We start from the raw sequence: 24,328 nt of genomic DNA on the forward strand, positions 1-24,328 counted from the left end.
TTCTGCGTCTCGGGGTCATCAAGGCACGCCAATTTAGCTGTGAGGCGCTGACTGTATAGGACTTTCTTAGGTGTGTCTTCTGAGTGTCCCGGCATTGACTTTTTTGTGGCAGTGCTTCTGCTGCCCTCGCCGCTTTGGGAGTATTTTGATGTCAATGACGGATCGGATTAGGCGGTGGTCCGTCCAGCAGTCGTCAGCTCCTGTCATGGCGCGGGTGATGCGCACATCCTTGCGTTACAAAGCCCTGGTTAGAACACACCTGGAGTACTGAGCGCAGTTCTGGGCACCACACCTTGGGAAGGATATATTGGCCTTGCTTGGAGGGAGTGCAGCGTAGATTTACCAGAATGATACCTGGACTCCAGGGGTTAAATTACAAAGAGAGATTACACAAACTAGGGTTGTATTCCCTGGAATTTAGATGGGGTCGTTTTGATTGTAGTTTTCAAGCTATAAAGGGGAACTGATCGGGTATTAAAAGATGCAAAAGTTAACTGAAAGGATAAACTTTACAATGTTATTGTGAAATATGTATTTTATTTTATTTAAACTTTTATTTTGAACATAAAAATATTCAGTTATTAAAAAAATAGTGGATTAAAATCTCTTCAGAAAAGCATTTTAACCAATTTCTATGGAAAACATAATACAGCACCACAGAGTAGCAAGATTGTGCCAACACAGTGAAATGTTTACATAGGTAGTTAGCATTATAAATATGGACATAGGAAAAATTGAGACAAAATGCTTAACAGCAATAAGTAAGTTTATTGGTTACAGGGCTTGACAGGGTAGATGCAGGGAGGATGTTTCCCTTGGCTGGGGAGTCTAGAATAAGGGGTCGCAGTTTGAGAATAAAGGGTTGGCCATTTAGGACTGAGATGAAGAGAAATTTCTTCACTCAGAGGGTTGTGAATCCTTGGAATTCTCTACCCTGGGGGACTGTGGAAGCTCAGTCGTTGAGTATATTCAAGACCGAGACCGATAGATTTTGGGATATTAAGGGAATCAAGGGACCTGTTAGCCTAACATCTGTAATTGGGAAAACAAGAACATAAGAAATAGGAACACAAGTAGGCCATATGGCCCCTCGAACCTGCTCCGCCATTCAATAAGATTATGGCTGATCTGATCATGGACTCAGCTCCACTTCGTCACCCGCTCCCAATAACCCCTTATCCCCATATCGTTTAAGAAACTGTCTATTTCTGTCTTAAATTTATTCAATGTTCCAGCTTCCACAGCTCTCTGAGGCAGAGAATTCCACAGATTTACAACCTTCTGAGAAGAAATCTCTCCTCATCTCAGTTTTAAATGGGCGGCCCCTTATTCTAAGATCATGCCCTCTAGTTCTAGTTTCCCCCACCAGTGGAAAAATCCGTTCTACATCCACCTTTAAAGCCCCCTCATAATATTATACGTTTCGATAAGATCCCCCCTCATATTTTTCTGAATTCCAATGAGTAGAGGCCCAACTTACTCAACCTTTCCTCATAAGTCAACCCCCTCATCTCCGGAATCAACCTAGTGAACCTTCTCTGTACTGCCTCCAAAGCAACTATATCCTTTTGTAAATATGGAAACCAAAACTGCATGCAGTATTCCAGGTGTGGCCTCACCAATGCCCTTTATAGCTGTAGCAAGACTTCCCTGCTTTTATACTCCATCGGCTTTGCAATAAAGGCCAAGATTCCATTGGCCTTCCTGATCGCTTGCTGTACCTGCGTACTATCATTTTGTGTTTCATGCACAGTACCCCTAGAACCCTCTGTACTGCAGCACTTTGCAATCTTTCGCCATTTAAATAATAACTTGCTCTTTGATTTTTCTGCCAAAGTGCATGACCTCACACTTCCCAAAATTATACTCCATCTGCCAAATTTTTGCCCACACACTTAGCCCATCTATGTCCTTTTGCAGATTTTTTGTGTCCTCCTCACACATTGCTTTTCTTCTCATCTTTGTATCGTCAGCAAACTTGTTGGAGTCCATTATTAAAGTAGCAGGACATTTGGGAAAAACATAATTCAGTCAGGCAGAGTCAGCATGGATTTATGAAAGGGAAGTCACGTTTTGACAAATTTGCTGGAATTCTTTGAGGATGTGACAAACAGGGTGGATAAAGGGGAACCAGTGGATGTGGTGTATTTGGACTTCCAGAAGGCATTTGACAAGGTGCCACACAAAAGGTTACTGCACAAAAGTTTACGGGGTTGGGGGTAATATATTAGCATGGATAGAGGATTGGCTAATTAATAGAAAACAGAGAGTCGGGATAAATGGTTCCTTCTCGGGTTGGCAACCAGTAACTAGTGGGGTGCCACAGAGATCATTGCTGGAACCCCACTATTACAATATATATTATTGATTTGAAAGAAGGGACCGAGTGTAACGTAGCCAAGTTTGCTGATGATAAAAAGATGGGAGGAAAAGCAATGTGTGAGTAGGACACACAAAATCTGCAAAAGGACATAGACAGGCTAAATGGGCAAAAATTTGGCAGATGGAGTATAATGTTGGGAAGTGTGAGGTCATGCACTTTGGCAGACAAATCAAAGAGCAAGTTATTATTTAAATGGAGAAAGATTGCAAAGTTCTGCAGTACAGTGGGACCTGGGGGTACATTTGCATGAAACACGAAAGGTTAGTATACAGGTACAGCAAGTGATCAGGAAGGGCAATGGAATCTTTGCATTTATTGCAAAGGGGATGGAGTAATAAGGTGGATGAATTAACTGTGCAAATAGATGTTAACAGATATGATGTGATTGCGATTACAGAGACGTGGCTCCAGGATGATCAGGGCTGGGAACTCAACATCCAAGGATATTCAACATTCAGGAAGGATAGAATAAAAGGAAAAGGAGGTGGGGTAGCATTGCTGGTTAAAGAGGAGATTAATGCAATAGTTAGGAAGGACATTCGCTTGGATGATGTGGAATCTATATGGGTAGAGCTGCAGAACACCAAAGGGCAAAAAACGTTAGTGGGAGTTGTGTACAGACCTCCAAACAGTAGTAGTGATGTTTGGGAGGGCATCAAACAGGAAATTAGGAGTGCATGCAATAAAGGGCAGCAGTTATCATGGGTGACTTTAATATGCATATAGATTGGGCTAACCAAACTGAAAGCAATACGGTGGAGGAGGATTTCCTGGAGTGCATAAGGGATGGTTTTCTAGACCAATATGTCGAAGAACCAACTAGTGGGGAGGCCATCTTAGACTGGGTGTTGTGTAATGAGAGAGGATTAAATAGCAATCTCGTTGTGCGAGGCCCCTTGGGGAAGAGTGACCATAATATAGTGGAATTCTACATTAGGATGGAGAATGAAACCGTTAATTCAGAGACCATGGTCCAGAACTTAAAGAAGGGTAACTTAGAAGGTATGAGGCGTGAATTGACTAGGATAGATTGGCGAATGATACTTAAGGGGTTGACAATGGATGGGCAATGGCAGACACTTCGAGACCGCATAGATGTACTACAACATTTGTACATCCCTGTGTGACGTAAAAATAAAAAAGGGAAGGTGGCTCAACTGTGGCTATCAAGGGAAATCAGGGATAGTATTAAAGCCAAGGAAGTGGCATACAAATTGGCCAGAAATAGCAGTGAACCTGGGGACTGGGAGAAATTTAGAACTCAGCAAAGGAGGACAAAGGGTTTGATTAGGGCAGGGAAAATAGAGTATGAGAGGAAGCTTGCAGGGAACATTAAGATGGACTGCAAAAGCTTCTATAGATATGTAAAGAGAAAAAGGTTAGTAAAGACAAACGTAGGTCCCCTGCAGTCAGAATCAGGGGAAATCACAACTGGGAACAAAGAAATGGCAGACCAATTGAACAAGTACTTTGGTTCACTATTCACTAAGGAGGACACAAACAACCTTCTGGATATAGAAGGGGTCAGAGGATCTAGTAAGAAGGAGGAAATGAGGGAAATCCTTATTAGTCGGGAAATTGAGTTGGGGAAATTGATGGGATTAAAGGGCGATAAATCCTCCGGGCCTGATGAACTGTATCCCAGAGTACTTAAGGAGGTGGCCTTAGAAATAGCGGATGCATTGACAGTCATTTTCCAACATTCCATAGACTTTGGCTATCCTCCACTCCATAGGAACTGATCCAATGTAACCCCACTTTTTTAAAAAAAGGAGGGAGAGAGAAAACAGGGAATTATAGACCGGTCAGCCTGACATCAGTAGTGGGTAAAATGATGGAAGCAATTATTAAGGATGTCATAGCAGCGCATTTGGAAAGAGGTGACATGATAGGTCCAAGTCAGCGTGGATTTGTGAAAGGCAAATCATGCTTGACAAATCTTCTGGAATCTTTTGAGGATGTTTCCAGTAGAGTGGACAAGGGAGAACCAGTTAATGTGGTGTATTTGGACTTTCAGAAGGCTTTCGACAAGATCCCACACAAGAGATTAATGTGCAAAGTTAAAGCACATGGGATTGGGGATAGTGTGCTGACGTGGATTGAGAACTGGTTGGCAGACAGGAAGCAAAGAGTAGGAGTAAATGGGTACTTTTCAGAATGGCAGGCAGTGACTAGTGGGGTACCGCAAGGTTCTGTGCTGGGGCCCCAGCTGTTTACACTGTACATTAACGATTTAGACGAGGGGATTAAATGTAGTATCACCAAATTTGCGGATGACACTAAGTTGGGTGGCAGTGTGAGCTGCAAGGAGGATGCTATGAGGCTGCAGAGTGACTTGGATAGGTTAGGTGAGTGGGCAAATGCATGGCAGATGAAGTATAATGTGGATAAATGTGAGGTTATCCACTTTGGTGGTAAAAAGAGAGACAGACTATTATCTGAATGGTGACAGATTAGGAAAAGGGGAGATGCAACGAGACCTGGGTATCATGGTACATCAGTCATTGAAGGTTGGAATGCAGGTACAGAAGGTGGTTAAGAAACCAAATGGCATGTTGGCCTTCATAGCGAGGGGATTTGAGTACAGGGGCAGGGAGGTGTTACTACAGTTGTACAGGGCCTTGGTGAGGCCACACCTGGAGTATTGTGTACAGTTTTGGTCTCCTAACTTGAGGAAGGACATTCTTGCTATTGAAGGAGTGCAGTGAAGGTTCACCAGACTGATTCCTGGGATGGCAGGACTGACATATCAAGAAAGATTGGATCAACTGGGCTTGTATTCACTGGAGTTCAGAAGAATGAGAGGGGATCTCATAGAAACATTTAAAATTCTGATGGGTTTAGACAGGAAGAATGTTCCCAATGTTGGGGAAGTCCAGAACCAAGGGTCACAGTCTAAGGATAAGGGGTAGGCCATTTAGGACCGAGATGAGGGGAAACTTCTTCACCCAGAGAGTGGTGAACCTGTGGAATTCTCTACCACAGAAAGTTGTTGAGGCCAATTCACTAAATATATTCAAAAAGGAGTTAGATGTAGTCCTTACTACTAGGGGGATCAAGGGATATGGCGAGAAAGCAGGAATGGGGTACTGAAGTTGCATGTTCAGCCATGAACTCATGGAATGGCAGTGCAGGCTCGAAGGGCCGAATGGCCTACTCCTGCACCTATTTTCTATGTTTCTATAAAAGCAGGGAAGTCTTGCTACAGTTATACAGAGTACTGGTGAGGCCATACCTGGAATACTGTGTGCAGTTTTGGCTTCCATATTTATGAAAGGATATACTTGCTTTGGAGCCATTCAGAGAAGATTCACTAGATTGATTCCGGAAATGAGGGGGTTGACTTATGAGGAAAGGTTGAGTAGGTTGGGCCTCTACTCATTGGAATTCAGAAGAATGTGAGGTGATTTTATCGAAACGTATAAGATTGAGGGGGCTTGACAAGGTGGATGCAGAGAGGATGTTTCCACTGATTGGGGAGACTAGAACTAGAGGGCATGATCTTAGAATAAGGGGCCGCCCATTTAAAACAGAGATGAAGAGAAATTTCTTCTCTCCAGAGGGTTGTAAATCTGTGGAATTCGCTGCCTCAGAGAGCTGTGGAAGCTGGGACATTGAATAAATTTGACAGAAATAGACAGTTTCTTAAACGATATGGGGATAGGGGGTTATGGGGAGCAGGCAGGGAAGTGGAGCTGAGTCCATGATCAGATCAGCCATGATATTGAATGGCGGAGCAGGCTCGAAAGGCCGTCTGGCCTACTCTTGCTCCCTATATGTTCTTATATATTTCCCGCACCTCTAATACCACCTAGTCCCCTCCCTCTCAGAACCACGACAGGGTTCCCCTTGTCCTCACCTCTCACCCCACCAGCCTCCACGTTCAACAGATCATCCTCTGGTAGTGGAATCATGCTGGAGGTGGCAGAAATGGCAATCACATCTTTCCCTGCCCTCTCAGCGTTCCGAAGGGACCGCTCCCTCCGCGACACCCTGGTCCATTCCGCAGTCACCTCAAGCATCCCCTCCCCTTCCCACGGCACCTTCCCGTGCACGTGCAAACGATGCAACACATGCCGTTTTACCTCCTCCCTTCCCACTATCCAAGGCCCCAAATATTCCTTCCAGGTGAAGCAGCGATTTACTTGTACTACTTTCAATTTAGTATACTGTATTTACTGCTAACAATGTGGTCTCCTCCATATAGAAACAAAGAAAATAGGAGCAGTAGTAGGTCATTCGGCCCTTCGAGTCTGCACCGCCATTCAATATGATCAAGGCTGATCCTCTATCTCAACACCATATTCCCGCTTTTTCCCCATACGTCTTGATGCCTTTTGTTTCTAGAAATCTATCCATTTCCCTCTTAAATATATTCAGTGACTTGGCCTCCACAGCCTTCTGTGGTAGAGAATTCCACAGGTTCACCACCCTCTGAGTGAAAAAATTTCTCCTCATCTCAGTCCTAAATTTCCTACCCCGTAACCTGAGACTGTGACCCCTTGTTCTAGACTTCCCAGCCAGGGAAACATCCTTCCTGCATCCAGTCTATCCAACCCAGTCAGAATTTTATACGTTTCACTGAGATCCCCTCTCATTCATCGAAACTCTAGTGAATACATGCCTAGTCGACCCAGTCTCTCCTCATACGACAGTCCTGCCATCCCAGGAATCAGTCTGGTGAACCTTCGCTGCACTTCCTCGATGGCAAGTATATCCTTTCTTGGGTAAGGAGACCAAAACTGTTCACAATACTCCAGGTGCGATCTCACCAAGGCACTGTATAACTGTAGTAAGACATCCTTGCTCCTGTACTCAAATCCTCTTGCAATGAAGGCCAACATGCCATTTGTCTTCCTAACTGCTTGCTGCACCTGCATGTTTGCTTTCAATGACTGGTGTACAAGGACATCCAGGTCCCTCTGTACATCGACACTTCCCAAGTATTCACCTTGTAAATAATACTTTGTCCTTGGGTGACTGAGTCCTTGGTCTTTGGGGAGACCAAGCGTAAGTGTGAACCTGAGCTTTCGGTCGCCTGTCACTTTAATTCTCCACTCCACTCCCACTCTGATATCTCCATCCTCGGACTCCTGCACTGTTCCAATGAAGCTCGAGGAACAGCACCTCGTCTTTCGTTTAGGCACTTTACAGCCTTCTGCACTCAACGTTGAATTGAACAATTTCAGAGCATAACCTCTAGCCATCTCCCTTTCTCTTTCCCCCCCCCCACCTCCCCCATCTTACGTTTTTCTTCTTTTTTTCTGTCTTTGACTCTTAACGGCAGCTGGTCATTACTCTGACATTCAGACCCCATCCAGATTAAGCTTTTTCTAACTTCTGTCATGACCATTTCAATTCGGCCCATCATCCCTTTTGTCTCTATAATCTCTCTGCCTTCCATCCTATCACAGACCTTCCCTTTTTTGTTCTTTTTTCCCCTCCCCCTTTCAGTGCTCAAAAATGTGCTCTTTTTGAACATTCGGCATTTCTGACGAAGGGTCGTCAACCCGAAATGTTAACTTTGCTGCCTGACCCGCTGAGATTTCCAGCATTCTGTTTTTATTTCAGATACCAGCATCCGCAGTATTTTGCTTTTGTGTACAGTCAAGCATGCTCTGCACGCAATTGTAGCCTGCCACTGCTGAAAAGGCAGAATCTCTGTTCTGTTGACTGCTGAGGTCAGTGGGGAATTGGCCCTGGTGACAGGGGCATTAGTGACCTGCTTAATGCAGTTGTTAGCTACTGATTGGGAGTGGCAGCTAATTTCACCAGTAGCAGATTGAAAGGATCCAGTTGTATAAAGATGGGAGGAAAAGCAATGTGTGAGGAGGACATGCAAAATCTGCAAAAGGACATAAACAGGCTAAGTGAGTGGGCAAAAGTTTGGCAGATGGAGTATAATGTTGGGAAGTGTGAGTTCATGCACTTTGGCAGAAAAATCAAAGAGCAAGTTATTATTTAAATGGAGAAAGATTGCAAAGTGCTGCTGTACAGCAGGACCTGGGGGTACTTGTGCATGAAACATAAAAGGTTAGTATGCAAGTACAACAAGTGATCAGGAAGGGCAATGGAATCTTGGTCTTTATTGCAAAAGCAGGGAAGCCATGTTACAGTTATATGGGGTATTGGTGAGGCCACACCTGGAATACTGCGTGCAGTTTTGGTTTCCATATTTACGAAAGGATATAGTTGCTTTGGAGGCAGTTCAGAGAAGGTTCACTAGGTTGATTCCGGAGATGAGGGGGTTGACTTATGAGGAAAGGTTGAAGAGGTTGAGCCTCTACTCATTGGAATTCAGAGTTGATCTTATTGAAATGTATAAGATTATGAGGGAGCTTGACAAGGTGTATGCAGAAAGGATGTTCCCACTGATTGGGGAGACTAAACTAGGGGGCATAATCTTAGAATAAGAGGCCACCCATTTAAGACTGAAATGAGGAGGAATTTCTTCTTTGAGGGTTGTCAATCTGTGGAATTCGCTGCCTCAGAGAGCTGTGGAAGCTTAAGACAGCTTCTTAACCGATAAGGGGTTATGGGGAATGGACAGGGAAGTGGTCCTGAGTCCATGATCGGGTCAGCCATGATCGTATTAAATGGCGGAGCAGGCTTGAGGGGCTGTATAACCTACTCCTGCTCCTATTTCTTGTGTTCTTATATGGGGATAGTGCAGGCAAGTGGAGTTGAGGTGCAACATCAGCCATAATCCCATTAAATAGAGCAGGCTCGAGAGGCCAAATGGCCTGCTCCTGCTCCTATTTCTTATATTCTTGTATTCTGATTTCATAGATTAGATGTATGCACAGTCGTAAGACTTTTATTAGGTCACTAGTCAATCTCCCATGACATTGCACACGGGGAGTAAAGACCAAAGTCTTCAGATGAAGTGGGATTAGATGACGAGGATAATTGAAACACAGCACAGATTTGAAAGCTATACACTTTTATTTGTATGGCTAATAGCAAAATGTAATAATTATTACTTATTACACCATTTACAAATTTTTCACTTACTCCTAAATGCACCGGCCATAACCTTTTCAGCCGTTTTTAGTGTGGAACTAGTGGGCAAGTACACCAAGTTCATGCCATTGCAGTGATTTCAGCGTGAAATATTCTGTAAGTATTTTTAATATAGAAGTGAAGATGGAAATGAATCACTATTTTTCACATTTGAAACTTTTAATTACGTGATGAGTTAATTTGGACAAAACTCCTTCTGCCCAAATATCTCTAAATGTGGATATGTTGGGGCTGAAATTCCAGTCGGAGGCTTCCTTCAGATGTACGCCTCCAACCCGAAAACATTTTGCGAAAGTACCTGGTGGTCCAGGAGGCGCCTTCGTTCGATGCATAGCGTACAGGGAGATTATTTCCCCGTACGTGCGAGAAAGCTGGAGTCACGTGGGCCTGGATCACCAATCACTATGCAGTATTCTCATTGATAATAATGGAACTCTGTTTTTACGAGTTCCCATTATTATCAAATGAGAATAAACCCCTAAAACAAGAAACACAATCAATAAATAAATAAATAAAACTCCACATATTTGAAATTAATTGAAATTAAAGTTAATTAAATGTTTTGGGAAATAAAATATTTTTTGGAATTTTTTTTAACATATTTTAAAAGGGTTGAAAATAAACTTATCATAATGGATAGGGTTTTTACGATAATGTGTATTTAAATTAAATTTTTATGTTTTACAACTCTTACGCTGGTAAAGGTAAGCTATGCGCCTGCTTTCACCAGGCGTAAAAGTTTGAAGGACATTCGCTGGGCATGAGTTGGGCAAATAGCCTAATCTCACCCGCGCGAATGTCCTTTTCCTGGGGATGTGGAGGATCTGTCAAGACAGATCTTGACAGATCGGAAAAGCCGGTTTTCGGCGCATGAGCATCGCACCCCAAAAACTGTCTTTTGCGAGGCTTCGTCGGGTCCGTCCGCACTTCGTACAGACCTGGTGAGGCTGGAATTTTAGCCTCATTCATTTATAATGGTAAAAAATTGACACAAAATAGAAAATATATAGAACTGCAAATATTGCATTAAGTCCCATAAGTTGTTCTGTCACACAACTTGTGTGATACAACTCGGGTGAGAGAACAACTTGTGGAATTTATGTCAGCATTCATTTCCTGTTCCTGGATAGTTGATGAAGGTAATTCCATTAACATTGGCCCAGATTTTGCTGTAATAATGATGAGGCTATCGACGCTCGCTAGTCTTACAGGGTAAATCTGACAGCACCTTCTGCATGCGGCAGTTAAATGCAGAAATCCAGAAGTTGTTGTCAGCAATATCCTGCTCCTCCACAGGGTGTGCTGTTGCAGTCCTATCAGATAGACTTGCAGCTACATATTTTGAGATTTGACACTTAGAATTTAAAATTATGAAATTAGATGGGTGGTATCATCATAGACAGTCCCTCAGAGTCGACGATGACTTGCTTCCACTCAGGTGACTGAGGAGTCCAATGCGGGACCTACAGTCTCCGTCACAAGTGGGGCAGACAGTGGTTGAAGGAAAAGGTGGTCGGGGAGCGCCTGGGTTGACACACGCTCCTTCTGCTGTCTATGCTTGGTTTCTCTTTGCTCTTGGCGATGGGACTCGAGGTGCTTAGTGCCCTCCCGGATGCTCTTCCTCCACTTTGGGCGATCTTGGGCCAGGGATTCTCAGGAGAAGGTGGGGATATTGCACTTTGTCAAGAAGGCTTTGAGGGTGTCCTTGAAGCGTTTCCTCTGCCCACCTGGAGCTCGCTTGCCATGTCGAAGCTCCGCGTAGAGCGCTTGCTTTGGGAGTCTTGTGTCGGACATGTGGACAATGTGGCCCACCCAACGGAGCTGATCGAGCATGGTCAATGCTTCGACACTGGGGATGTTGGCCTGAGCAAGAACACTGACGTTGGTGCATCTGTCCTGCCAATGGATTTGCAGGATCTTGCGGCGGCGACGCTTGTGGTACATCTCCAGCGTTTTGAGTTGTCTGCTGTATATAGTCCATGTCTCTGAAGCATATAGGTGGGCAGGTATCACTACTGCTCTGTAGACCATGAGCTTGGTGCCGGGTTTGAGGTCCTGGTCTTCAAACACTCTCTTCCTCAGGCGACTGAAGGTGGTGTTGGACCTGGTCATCAATGTCTGCTCTTGCTGACGGTAGGCTCCCGAGATATGGAAAATGGTCCGTGTTGTCCAAGGCCTCATGGATTTTGATAATCGGGGGCCAGTGCTGTGTGGCAGGGTCAGGTTGGTAGAGGACCTTTGTCTTACGGATCTTTAGCGTAAGGCCCATGCTCTCGTACGCCTCGGTGAAGGTGTTGATGATGGCTCGAGTTCGGCCTCCGCGTGTGCGCAGACACAAGCGTTGTCTGCGTACTGTAGTTCAATGACAGAGGATGGGACGACCTTGGATCTGGCCTGGAGGCGGCGGAGGTTGAACAGATTCCCATCTGTTCTATAATTTAGCTCCACTCTGGTGGGGAGCTTACTATGGGTGAGATGTTGCATTGCAGCAAGGAAGATCGAAAAAAGTGTTGGTGCGATGACGCAGCACTGCTTGACCCCAGTCTGGACGTGGTTTGGGTCTGTGTTGGATCCATTGGTCAGGATCACGGCTTGCATGTCATGGAGTAGACAGAGGATGGTGACAAACTTTTGAGGACAACCGAAACCGAGGAAGACGCTCCATAATCCCTCACCGTTGACAGTGTCAAAGGTCCTGTGAGATCAACGAAGGCCATGTTGATGCTGTTCCCTACATGGGTGGTATAGAAGATGATTGTGTAAAAATAATTTGATATATGACACAGTAATTGATATGTAGTTAGGAAACCATAAACCTGTGGAAAAGTTGGATTAGTCTGAAAGTATAATTTTGGAATTATTTCTTTATTTGTAATATCCAGTGTCCTTGATTTTAATTTTTGAAAAAAAGATCATTTTATTATGTGTTTTTATTTTACCATTTTTGCAATTTATATACTATGAATTAGAATAACTGAGTTGAAAGTAATACAATTTCTATTAAAAACACCTTGGACACCAAAAAACTGCATTAGTAAAATGAAATTCTGGATTACACTATTAGTCTGTTTAGAAAGCTCACATCAAACGTTTCTCTATATATTAAGAGCCTTGAGTATGGTGTGTTGTTCCTGTACATATTAACCAATAAATGACTCAAATTGCTTCTCAAAGGTTTTTCTGCCATTTTTCTCAGTAACTGAAATTTTCCACGTCCAAAATTAAATTTTAAACTAAAAGCTTCAGAAATAGTACGTATTTCACAATAGAATGATTACACTTTTTCTCATTGAATTGTCTCTTATTTTTATTTCAAGGCCTCTGCCTGTTTCAAAAGACTGACTTTAGCTAAATATTTTTACCTCAAAAATTATAAAAATAAGAACCACGACTGGTGGGAAAGCAGTGGCTGTGTGCAAACGGTGGGGAAAATAATAAGGTGGGCTGGAATATGGTGGTGATGTTGGATTGTGCTACTTGCAAAGAGGTTATAGGCAGTTTGGGTTCTAGTTTTCTGGTCCTTACAAGGTTGCCAGACCCCGCTCCCACTCAACCTTGCTAGATCCCAGCAACCCTCAATCTAATGCTTGCAAATCCCCATCCCTCCTGATAGACCCTGGAACTCGCCTTCTCTGACTGCTCCCTCGGTGTTCCCTAGTCCCTAGACTGTATTCCCACTGCTTCCTGACTGCAGGATTAGCCTCCACCCTCCCTGTCCATTTTTAAATTTTTTTTCTTGAGATGTGGTGACATTGGCAAAGCTACATTTTTATTGCCAAATTAATTTTTTTTTTCTGAGTAGATGTTTGTGGGATGCCACCTTAAACCACTAATCCTTGTGATGGTACTACTGCAATGTTGTTAAGTGGGAAAATCCAGGATCTTGGTGAAGAGTGGTGTGTGCCTTAGTGGGGAACTTGGAGGTGATGATCTCAACATCGCCGCTCATGTCCTTCTTGGTAGCAGAAGCCATTGGGCTAGGAAATGTTTTTGAAGTAAGCAAACTGAGTTGCTGCATTGCATTCAGTCAATAGTGCATACTGCAGAAAAGGTGTGCATGTGGTCAATAATAATTCTAGTGGCAGAGGCGCCATGCAATCAAGTGGACTGTTCTATCGTGAGTCAGGTCAGGGGCTTGAATGTTGTTGCAGCTGTGATTGGTAAGTATTCCATCATGTGGTTTGAGCCTTGTAGATGCTGGGGATGATTTACACCCCTCCGAGTATCAGCTCTTGTAGTCACATTGTTGATTATGGCTGTTCCAATTAAGCTACTGATCAATGAAGACCCCTGGATATTGATGGTGGTGCTGATGGTCAAGAAGAGGCAATTGGATCTTGTTGGAAATGATCATTACCTGTCACTTATGTGGCATGAATGTTACCTGTCACTTTTCAGCCCAAGCTTTGATGTTATCCAGCCTAACATGGGCTGCTTCATTATCATAGGAGTTGTGAATGGAGCTGAACACTTTGGAATCATCAGTGAACTGTCCTGCTCCTGACCTTATGATGGAGGGAAAGTCATTGAAGCAGCTGAAGGTGATTGAGCAGAGGACACTCTCCTGAGAACCTCATGCAGTGATGTCTTGAAGCTGCAATAATTAGCCTCCAATGACCACAACCATTTACCTTCATGTAGGTATAACTCTAGGTAGCTCAGTTTTGCGAGGGCTCCTTGGTGCTATACTCGATTGAATGCTGTCTTGATGTTGAGGGGAGTTACTGTCATCTCTCTTCTGACATTCAGCTGTTGTGTCCATGTCTGGATCAAGATCGTAACATGGTCTAGAGCTGAGTGATTCTAGTGGAATTCAAACTGAGCGTCAGCAAACCGGTTATTGGTGAGTAGGTGTCATTTTAATGGCATTGTTGCTGCCTCCTTCCAGCACTTTGACAACTGGGGTGAGGCTGATTATCCAGGTTAGATTTGACCTTTTTATGGATCGGGCATGTCTGGTCAATTTCCCATGTTGTCTGGTAGATGCCAGAGGCATAGCAAGCCTGAAATAGCTTAGCTTCGGAGGGTGGGTGGGGCAGCTAGTTCTGGTGTGCAGGTCTTGACTGCACACTGCAGCCACAATGTTCTCAGATGCCTAATGGTCTGCTATTGTTCTCAACTAGATGTGGTTGAGCTGCAGAGCTGCACTCATCCATCTGCAGCCTACTGCATTTTGTGTGCAGCATGCAGGTTGCTGTAGGTGGTGCTTCATTCTAAGGTATGTCTGGTGCTGCTGCTAGCATGCTTTTCTGTGACTCACATTGAACCAAGGCTGGTCTTTTTTTCAACTTAATTTTCACATGGCCAGCATTTGTTGACCCTCCCTAGTTTCCCTGAGAAGGTGGTGTATTGACCTTCCTGAACTGCTGCATTAGCTGTTTGAGACAACTGAGTGGCTTGCAGAGAGCAGTTAAAAGTCAACCGCGTTGGTATAGGACAGGAGTCACATATAGTACAAAATGGAGTCAGCATGCAAGGTTTCCTTCCCTAAAAGAACATTAATGAACCAGTTGGGTTTTTACAACAATCTGGCTGCTTCATGGTCACTTTTACTGTTGCCATCTTTTTATTTTCTGATTTTTTTTTTAAACTGAATTCAAATTCTCAATTGCCATGGTGGGATTTGAACTCATTCTCTGAATTATTGGTCCAGTAACAAAACCAATACTATGCCATACCTGATCTCCTGACTTGAAGATGGGCTGGGGTTACAGCTTGTGGTGTGGACAATTCTGCTGCTGATGGTTTGGAGAACGTCATGGATCCCTAGATTTGTCCTTGGTCTGTCTCAGTTAACACGGCCATAGTGCCACACTATATAATGGAAGGTGTCCTGACAGTGAAGATAAAACTTTGTCTTCACAAAGACTGGCAGAATGGATAGCTAGCTGACTGCAAGACAGAAAGTAGTGAGTAGGGGTAAGGGAGCTATTCAGAGTGGCAGAAGGTGAGAAGTGGAATCCCACAAGGATCAGTGCTGGGACCGTTGTTCACAATTTATATTAACAATTTCTAAATTTACGGCTGGCACCAAATTGGGAGGGATGCAACACTGAGGAAGACTGCAACAACTTACAAGAAGACATTAATAAACTTGAAGAATGGGCATACAATTAGCAAATGAATTTCAACATAGATAAGAGTAAGGCATTACATTTTGGTAAGAAAAATAAGGAGGTCACATATTACTTGGAAAATAAGAATCTAAATGGGGTAGAAGAGTAAAAGGACCTTTGAGTACAAATACATAAATAACTAAAAGTTGCAACATAGGTCATTAAGGCCATAATAAAAGCAAATCGAGCACTAGGGTTTATTTCTAGAGGGATAGAATTGGAAAGTAGAGCAGTTATGCTAAACTTGTATTGAACCTTGGTTAGATCACACTTGGGATACTGTGTACAGTTCTGGTCGCCATATAAAAAGGATAGAGAGGCACTGGAGAGGGCATAAAAAAGATTTATAAGGATGGTACTAGAACGGTGAGCTTATACCTATTGGGAAAGGATAACAGGTTGGATCTCTTCTCTTGAAAAGAGAAGGCTGACAGGTGACTTAATAGAGGTCTTCAAAATTATGAAAGGTTTTGATAGGGTAGGCACAGATTCTTTCCACTTGCGGAGAAGGGCAAAACTAGAGACCATCAATATAAGATAGTCACTAAGAAATCAAATAGGGAATTCAGAAGAAACTTCTTTAAAATATAGAAACATAGAAAATAGGTGCAGGAGTAGGCCATTCGGCCCTTCGAGCCTGCACCGCCATTCAATGAGTTCATGGCTGAACATATAACTTCAGTAACCCATTCCTGCTTTCTCGCCATACCCCTTGATCCTCCGAGTAGTAAGGACTACATCTAACTACTTTTTGAATATATTTAGTGAATTGGCCTCAACAACTTCCTGTGGTAGAGAATTCCACAGGTTCATCACACTCTGGGTGAAGAAGTTTCTCCTCATCTCGGTCCTAAATGGCTTATCCCTTATCCTTAAACTGTGACCCCTGGTTGTGGACTTCCCCAACATTGGGAACATTCTTCCTGCATCTAACCTGTCTAAACCCGTCAGAATTTTAAATGTTTCTATGAGATCCCCTCTCATTCTTCTGAACTCCAGTGAATACAAGCCCAGTTGATCCAGTTTTTCTTGATATGTCAGTCCCGCCATCCCGGGAATCAGTCTGGTGAACCTTCGCTGCACTCTCTCAATACCAAGAATGTCCTTCCCTCAAGTTAGGAGCCCAAAACTGTACACAACACTCCAGGTGTGGCCTCACCAAGGCCCTGAACAACTGTAGTAACACCTCCCTGCCCCTGTACTCAAATCCCCTTGCTATGAAGGCCAACATGCCATTTGCTTTCTTAACTGCCTGCTGTACCTGTATGCCAAACTTCAATGACTGATGTACCATGACACCCAGGTCTCGTTGCACCTCCCCTTTTCCTAATCTGTCACCATTCAGATAATAGTCTGTCTCTCTTTTTAACCACCAAAGTGGAGAACCTCACATTTATCCACATTATACTTCATCTGCCATGCATTTTCCCACTCACCTAACCCATCCAAGTCACTCTGCAGCCTCATAGCATTCTCCTCGCAGCTCACACTGCCACCCAACTTAGTGTCATCCGCAAATTTGGAGATACTATTTTAATCCCCTCGTCTAAATCATTAATGTACAATGTAAACAGCTGGGGCCCCAGCACAGAACCTTGCAGTGCCCCACTGGTCACTGCCTGCCATTCTGAAAAGTACCCATTTGCTCCTACTCTTTGCTTCCTGTCTGCCAACCAGTTCTCAATCCACGTCCGCACACTACCCCCAATCCCATGTGCTTTAACTTTGCACGTTAATCTCTTGTGTGGGACCTTGTCGAAGGCCTTCTGAAAGTCCAAATACACCACATCAACTGGTTCTCCCTTGTCCACTTTACTGGAAACATCTTCAAAAAATTCCAGAAGATTTGTCAAGCATGATTTCCCTTTCACAAATCCATGCTGACTTGGACCCATCATGTCACCTCTTTCCAAATGCGCTGTTATGACATCCTTAATAATTGATTCCATCATTTTACCCACTACCGATGTCAGGCTGACCGGTCTATAATTCCCTGTTTTCTCTCTCCCTCCTTTTTTAAAAAGTGGGGTTACATTGGCTACCCTCCACTCCATAGGAACTGATCCAGAGTCTATGGAATGTTGGAAAATGACTGTCAATGCATCCGCTATTTCTAAGGCCACCTCCTTAAGTACTCTGGGGTGCAGTCCATCAGGCCCTGGCGATTTATCGGCCTTCAATCCAATCAGTTTCCCCAACACAATTTCCCGACTAATAAGGATTTCCCTCAGTTTCTCCTTCTTACCAGACCCTCTGACCCCTTTTATATCCGGAAGGTTGTTTGTGTCCTCCTTAGTGAATACCAAGCCAAAGTACTTGTTCAATTGGTCTGCCATTTTTTTGTTCCCAGTTATGACTTCCCCTGATTCTGACTGCAGGGGACCTACATTTGTCTTTACTAACCTTTTTCTCTTTACATATCTATAGAAGCTTTTGTAGTCCGAGAGTGGTGAGAATGTGCACCTTGCTACCACGGGGAATGGTTGAGGTGATTAGTATAGATGCATTTAAAGAGAGGTTAGATAAGCATATGAGGGGGAAGGGAATAGAGGGTTATGCTGATAGTTGCATGAGAAAGAATGGGAGGAGGCTCAAGTGAAGCATAAGCGGTAGCATGGACTGGTTGGGCTGAATGACCTGTTACTGTGCTGTATCTTCTATGTAAAGACTGCGTGATGGTCACTCCTGTCTGTTTTATCCTGGGCAGAAGTATCAGCGATAGCTAGGTTGATGAAGAGGAGGTCGTGTAGATTACTCACTCATGTTGCTTCCTGCACCAAAACCAAGCCCAGTTTTTTGGCTATCTCAATCAGTGGTGATACTAGCAACCTATTTTTGTTGGACGTTGAAGTCTCCATCAAGAGTGAATTATGTGCCCTTGCTTTCTCCAGTGCTACTTCCAAGTGGTGTTCAATATGGAAGAGTACTGATGGGTCATAATAAGTAGGAGGCTTCATCGGTCTTGTTTTACCTGAAGCTATGAAACTTGATGTGATGTAAAGTCAATGTTGATGTCTCCCAAAACATCATAATTCTAAAAGGACAAAGGGTGTTTAAAAAAAACAAGCCTGAAGGCTTTGTGTCTTAATGCAAGGAATATCCATAATAAGGTAGATGAATTAACTGTGCAAATAGATGTTAACAGATATGATGTGATTGGGATTACAGAGACGTGGCTCCAGGATGATCAGGGCTGGGAACTCAACATCCAAGGGTATTCAACATTCAGGAAGGATAGAATAAAAGGAAAAGGCGGTGGGGTAGCATTGCTGGTTAAAGAGGAGATTAATGTAATAGTTAGGAAGGACATTAGCTTGGATGATGTGGAATCTGTATGGGTAGAGCTGCATAGAAACATAGAAAAATAGGTGCAGGAGTAGGCCATTCGGCCCTTCTAGCCTGCAATGAGTTCATGGCTGAACATGCAACTTCAGTATCTCCTTCCTGCTTTCTCGCCATACCCCTTGATCCCCTAGTAGTAAGGACTTCATCTAACTCCCTTTTGAATATATTTAGTGAATTGGCCTCAACAACTTTCTGTGGTAGAGAATTCCACAGGTTCACCACTCTCTGGGTGAAGAAGTTTCTCCTCATCTCTGTCCTAAATGGCTTACCCCTTATCCTTTGACTGTGACCCCTGGTTGTGGACTTCCCCAACATTGGGAACATTCTTCCTGCATCTAACCTGTCTAAACCCGTCAGCATTTTAAACGTTTCTATGAGGTCCCCTCTCATTCTTCTGAACTCCAGTGAATACAAGCCCAGTTGATCCAGTCTTTCTGGATCACCAAAGAGCAGAACACCAAAGGGCAAAAAACGTTAGTGGGAGTTGTGTACATACCTCCAAACAGTAGTAGTGATGTTGGGGAGGGCATCAAACAGGAAATTAAGGGTGCATGCAATAAAGGTGCAGCAGTTATCATGGGTGACTTTAATATGCATATAGATTGGGCTAACCAAACTGAAAGCAATATGGTGGAGGAGGATTTCCTGGAGTGCATAAGGGATGGTTTTCTAGACCAATATGTCGAGGAACCAACTAGGGGGGAGGCCATCTTAGACTGGGTGTTGTGTAATATGAGAGGAATAATTAGCAATCTCGTTGTGCGAGGCCCCTTGAGGAAGAGTGACCATAATATAGTGGAATTCTACATTAGGATGGAGAATGAAACAGTTAATTCAGAGACCATGGTCCAAAACTTAAAGAAGGGTAACTTTGAAGGTATGAGGCGTGAATTGGCTAGGATAGATTGGCAAATGATACTTAAGGGGTTGACTGTGGATGGGCAATGGCAGACATTTAGAGACCGCATGGATGAACTCCAACAATTGTACATTCCTGTCTGGCGTAAAAATAAAAAAGGGAAGGTGTCTCAACCGTGGCTATCAAGGGAAATCGGGGATAGTATTAAAGCCAAGGAAGTGGCATACAAATTGGCCAGAAATAGCAGTGAACCTGGGGACTGGGAGAAATTTAGAACTCAGCAGAGGAGGACAAAGGGTTTGATTAGGGCAGGGAAAATAGAGTACGAGAGGAAGCTTGCAGGGAACATTAAGACGGACTGCAAAAGTTTCTATAGATATGTAAAGAGAAAAAGGTTAGTAAAGACAAACGTAGGTCCTCTGCAGTCAGAATCAGGGGAAGTCATAACAGGGAACAAAGAAATGGCAGACCAACTGAACAAGTACTTTGGTTTGGTATTCACTAAGGAGGACACAAACAACCTTCCGGATATAAAAGGGGCCAGAGGATCTCGTCAGAAGGAGGAACTGAGGGAAATCCTTATTAGTCGGGAAATTGTGTTAGGGAAATTGATGGGATTGAAGGCCGATTAATCCCCAGGGCTTGATGGACTGCATCCCAGAGTACTTAAGGAGGTGGCCTTAGAAATAGCAGATGCATTGACAGTCATTTTCCAACATTCGATAGACTCTGGATCAGTTCCTATGGAGTGGAGGGTAGCCAATGTAACCCCACTTTTTAAAAAAGGAGGGAGAGAGAAAACAGGGAATTATAGACCGGTCAGCCTGACATCGGTAATGGGTAAAATGATGGAATCAATTATTAAGGATGTCATTGCAGCGCATTTGGAAAGAGGTGACATGATAGGTCCAAGTCAACATGGATTTGTGAAAGTAAAATCATGCTTAACAAATCTTCTGGAATTTTTTGAGGATGTTTCTAGTAGAGTGGACAAGGGAGAACCAGTTAATGTGGTGTATTTGGACTTTCAGAAGGCTTTCGACAAGGTCCCACACAAGAGATTAATGTGCAAAGTTAAAGCACATGGGATCGAGAACTGGTTGGCAGACAGGAAGCAAAGAGTAGTAGTAAATGGGTACTTTTCAGAATGGCAGGCAGTGACTAGTGGGGCACCGCAAGGTTCTGTGCTGGGTCCTCAGCTGTTTACATTGTACATTAATGATTTAGACGAGGGGATTAAAATAGTATCTCCAAATTTGCAGATGACACTAAGTTGGGTGGCAGTGTGAGCTGCGAGGAGGATGCTATGAGGCCGCAGAGTGACTTGGATAGGTTAGGTGAGTGGGCAGATGCAAGGCAGATGAAGTATAATGTGGATAAATGTGAGGTTATCCACTTTGGTGGTAAAAACAGAGAGACAGACTATTATCTGAATGGTGACAGATTAGGAAAAGGGGAGGTGCAACGAGACCTGGGTGTCATGGTACATCAGTCATTGAAGGTTGGCATGCAGGTACAGCAGGCGGTTAAGAAAGCAAATGGCATGTTGGCCTTCATAGCGAGGGGATTTGAGTACAGGGGCAGGGAGGTGTTACTACAGTTGTACAGGGCCTTGGTGAGGCCACACCTGGAGTATTGTGTACAGTTTTGGTCTCCTAACTTGAGGAAGGACATTCTTGCTATTGAGGGAGTGCAGCGAAGGTTCACCAGACTGATTCCCGGGATGGCGGGACTGACATATCAAGAAAGACTGGATCAACTTGTATTCACTGGAGTTCAGAAGAATGAGAAGGGATCTCATAGAAACGTTTAAAATTCTGACGGGTTTAGACAGGTTAGATGCAGGGAGAATGTTCCCAATGTTGGGGAAGTCCAGAAACAGGGGTCACAGTCTCAGGATAAGGGGTAAGCCATTTAGGACTGAGATGAGGAGAAACTTCTTCACCCAGAGAGTGGTGAACCTGTGGAATTCTCTACCACAGAAAGTTGTTGAGGCCAATTCACTAAATATATTCAAAAAGGAGTTAGATGTAGTCCTTACTACTAGGGGGATCAAGGGATATGGTGAGAAAGCAGGAATGGGGTACTGAAGTTGCATGTTCAGCCATGAACTCATTGAATGGCGGTGCAGGCTCATTGGGCCGAATGGCCTACTCCTGCACCTATTTTCTATGTTTCTAAGCCCACTATGCTTCCAGTTCTGATGGAGCTATTCTGTGGTGGGATAGGATATACCCAGGCATAGTGATGAATGTGTCGAGGATGTTAGTTCATAGATTTGACTCTGAATGTGACTTGTCAGATTAGCTTGTGGGCCAGCTCTCCCAGCTTGAACGCCAGTCCCTACTCTGCAGGGTTGGCTAGGCTGAGACGATGATCAGACATACGGCCATCTGATAAAGAAGGACTAGTAAAGGTGAGCTGGCCCATCAAGCCTGTCCTGTCCCATCCTGACATGCTACAACCTACATACATCATTAACCCCTGCAGTCATACTCCTGTGAGAGGCAAAAGCAGGGGGGAAAGACTTTAAGCTAATACAGGGAGGAAAAACCTGGGAAACTCCTCTCTGACCCCCACAGGCAATCAAGCAAACTTGAGACCATGGTGACTGGTACCACTATCTCCGTTAACACATTTGTCTTCGATTACTCAAAATGCCTTCCACCCACAGGGAACTCTTTTTTTTAAATGTTTGCAACAAATCCATACTCACTGAACATGCTGGTAACTTAATCCAGAGGTCTCTGTGAAAGACACTTCCTATCATCTAATCTAACTCGATGCTTTTATAATTTGTGCAGATGCCCCCTTGTCTTCCTCTGCTTTTTGAGCTTAAGTAACCTATCCACATGGACAGAATCTAATCTCTTATTTGCCTGTATCTTGACCAGATGCCTAGGTTGTTGCCTAATTATTAGTTGTGTCCAATATTTCTCTTCTGATTGTGTGTTGTCGGGATTATTTACAAGTGAACAGTATTTTAGACCACTTAAGAGGACATTGAGGTGACCACACAATATGGGACTAGACATGTAGATCAGACTGGGTCTGGTAGGTTCCTTTGCTGAAGGACATTAGTGAACCAGTTATGTTTTTAACAACAATTCGGCAGCTTTGATGATCACATTTTCTGGTGCTGGTTGCCAAATAACCAGAGTTCTTGTGATGACTTTCTATGATGGAATTTGAACAGGCAACCTCTGGGTTGCTAGTCCAGAACCATAAACACTAGGCTTCTGTATCCCGATCCCAGGGTCCCTCTCAGTGATTCTAGATCTATTTGAATGTTCTCAGAACCTTCTTCTCCAGTGTACCCAGAATAGCCAGTGCTCCCAGATCACAGGATCCCCTCCAATGCCAACAAGTCAGTGCTCCATGTAATATTACTAGTATACCATTTCTTACTTAAAACTTCTGGCTCAGTTTTGTACAGCATCACAGATCTCATAAAACGTTCGGATCTAAACTCTTTGCAATTACCATTTCTATTAAATCTTGCATTTTTTGCCACATGTCCATTTATTTCAGTCGAAACATCTGTCACTGAATCTGAATCGAGGTGTATGCTAACGAAACTCATTTTGATTTTTCTTTTGCATGACGTCTCCCCACAATAACATTGAGCTCCGTGATGTGAGGTATTGGTATATTTGTGTTGCCTCATGATTTGATTATTGTCCTGTCCCGTGGACTCAGCTGGAAATAGAACATTTGTGATATTGAGTGTTTATGATGTCCAGTCCATTCAGGAAAAATATTATCAATAGCCAAGTGGCTCTATTTGTACATTCACATCTTTTTATGTTTAGTGCTGTAGATGGCACCCCCACAGCTACTTTAAACAAATCTCCAGTGCTGTTCCTACTGCTGTAAATTAGCTTTTTTGAGAGTTGGGATACATTTCTTGATCTTTACATTGCCGTTTTCCAGGTAACGTTTTACCCAAGACTACTTCCCGAACTCAGGAAATGGCCGAAGATTCTGAAAGAAAAAGGAGCAATCTTAAGGTATTTTTAAGCTGTACCTTTTTGGATTTTCAATGCATGCAAAAAGAATTGATTTGTACCCTTTTAATATTTGATTAGAGTTTTAATTCTTTCTTCCACTTGAATCACTTTAAAGCACTTTTTATCAGATTTTAACCAGCTATTACAAGTACTTTTACCCTTAATCGATTGCTTGGTTTCAATTAAAGTGTGCATGCTTTGAAAATCATGTTTGCCATTGATACATCTTTAAATAAATTAGGTTATATTTTTACATATGAACATGCTAGAATACATCGGTAAGTTTAACCTACATATCATGTCAAACACTAATTTGAGATCGCTTCAGAATTATCTTGCTTGTGTACCAATGTATTGCACTGCAAGAGTGGTAGTACTCATAATTGTCTACATAGAGAGTTCCCAATCTCATACCTGCCATTCAATAACAACTTGTATTTATATGATGCCTTTAATGTAGTAAAACATCCCATGGCATGTCACAGGAGTGTTATAAAACAAAACAAATAAATTTGACACCGAGCCACATAAGAAGAAATAATGGCAGGTGACCAAAAGCTTGGTCAAAGAAGTAGGTTTTAAGGAGCGTCTT

At 43.3% G+C, this 24,328-nt stretch overlaps 1 protein-coding gene across 2 annotated transcripts in view; it reads left to right on the forward strand.

The window, feature by feature from the left end:
• The window catches only part of zmym2 (zinc finger, MYM-type 2), a 172,936-nt gene that overhangs the window by 43,117 nt on the left and 105,491 nt on the right, over positions 1–24,328 (forward strand). For both annotated transcript variants that reach the window (XM_070892189.1, XM_070892190.1), the window contains exon 3: positions 23,660–23,736. In XM_070892189.1, the coding sequence (XP_070748290.1) occupies positions 23,660–23,736 (77 nt within the window). The remainder of the gene's footprint in view (positions 1–23,659; positions 23,737–24,328) is intronic.

This window comes from Pristiophorus japonicus, chromosome 10 (assembly GCF_044704955.1).
Source record: "Pristiophorus japonicus isolate sPriJap1 chromosome 10, sPriJap1.hap1, whole genome shotgun sequence".
NCBI lineage: Eukaryota > Metazoa > Chordata > Chondrichthyes > Pristiophoridae > Pristiophorus > Pristiophorus japonicus.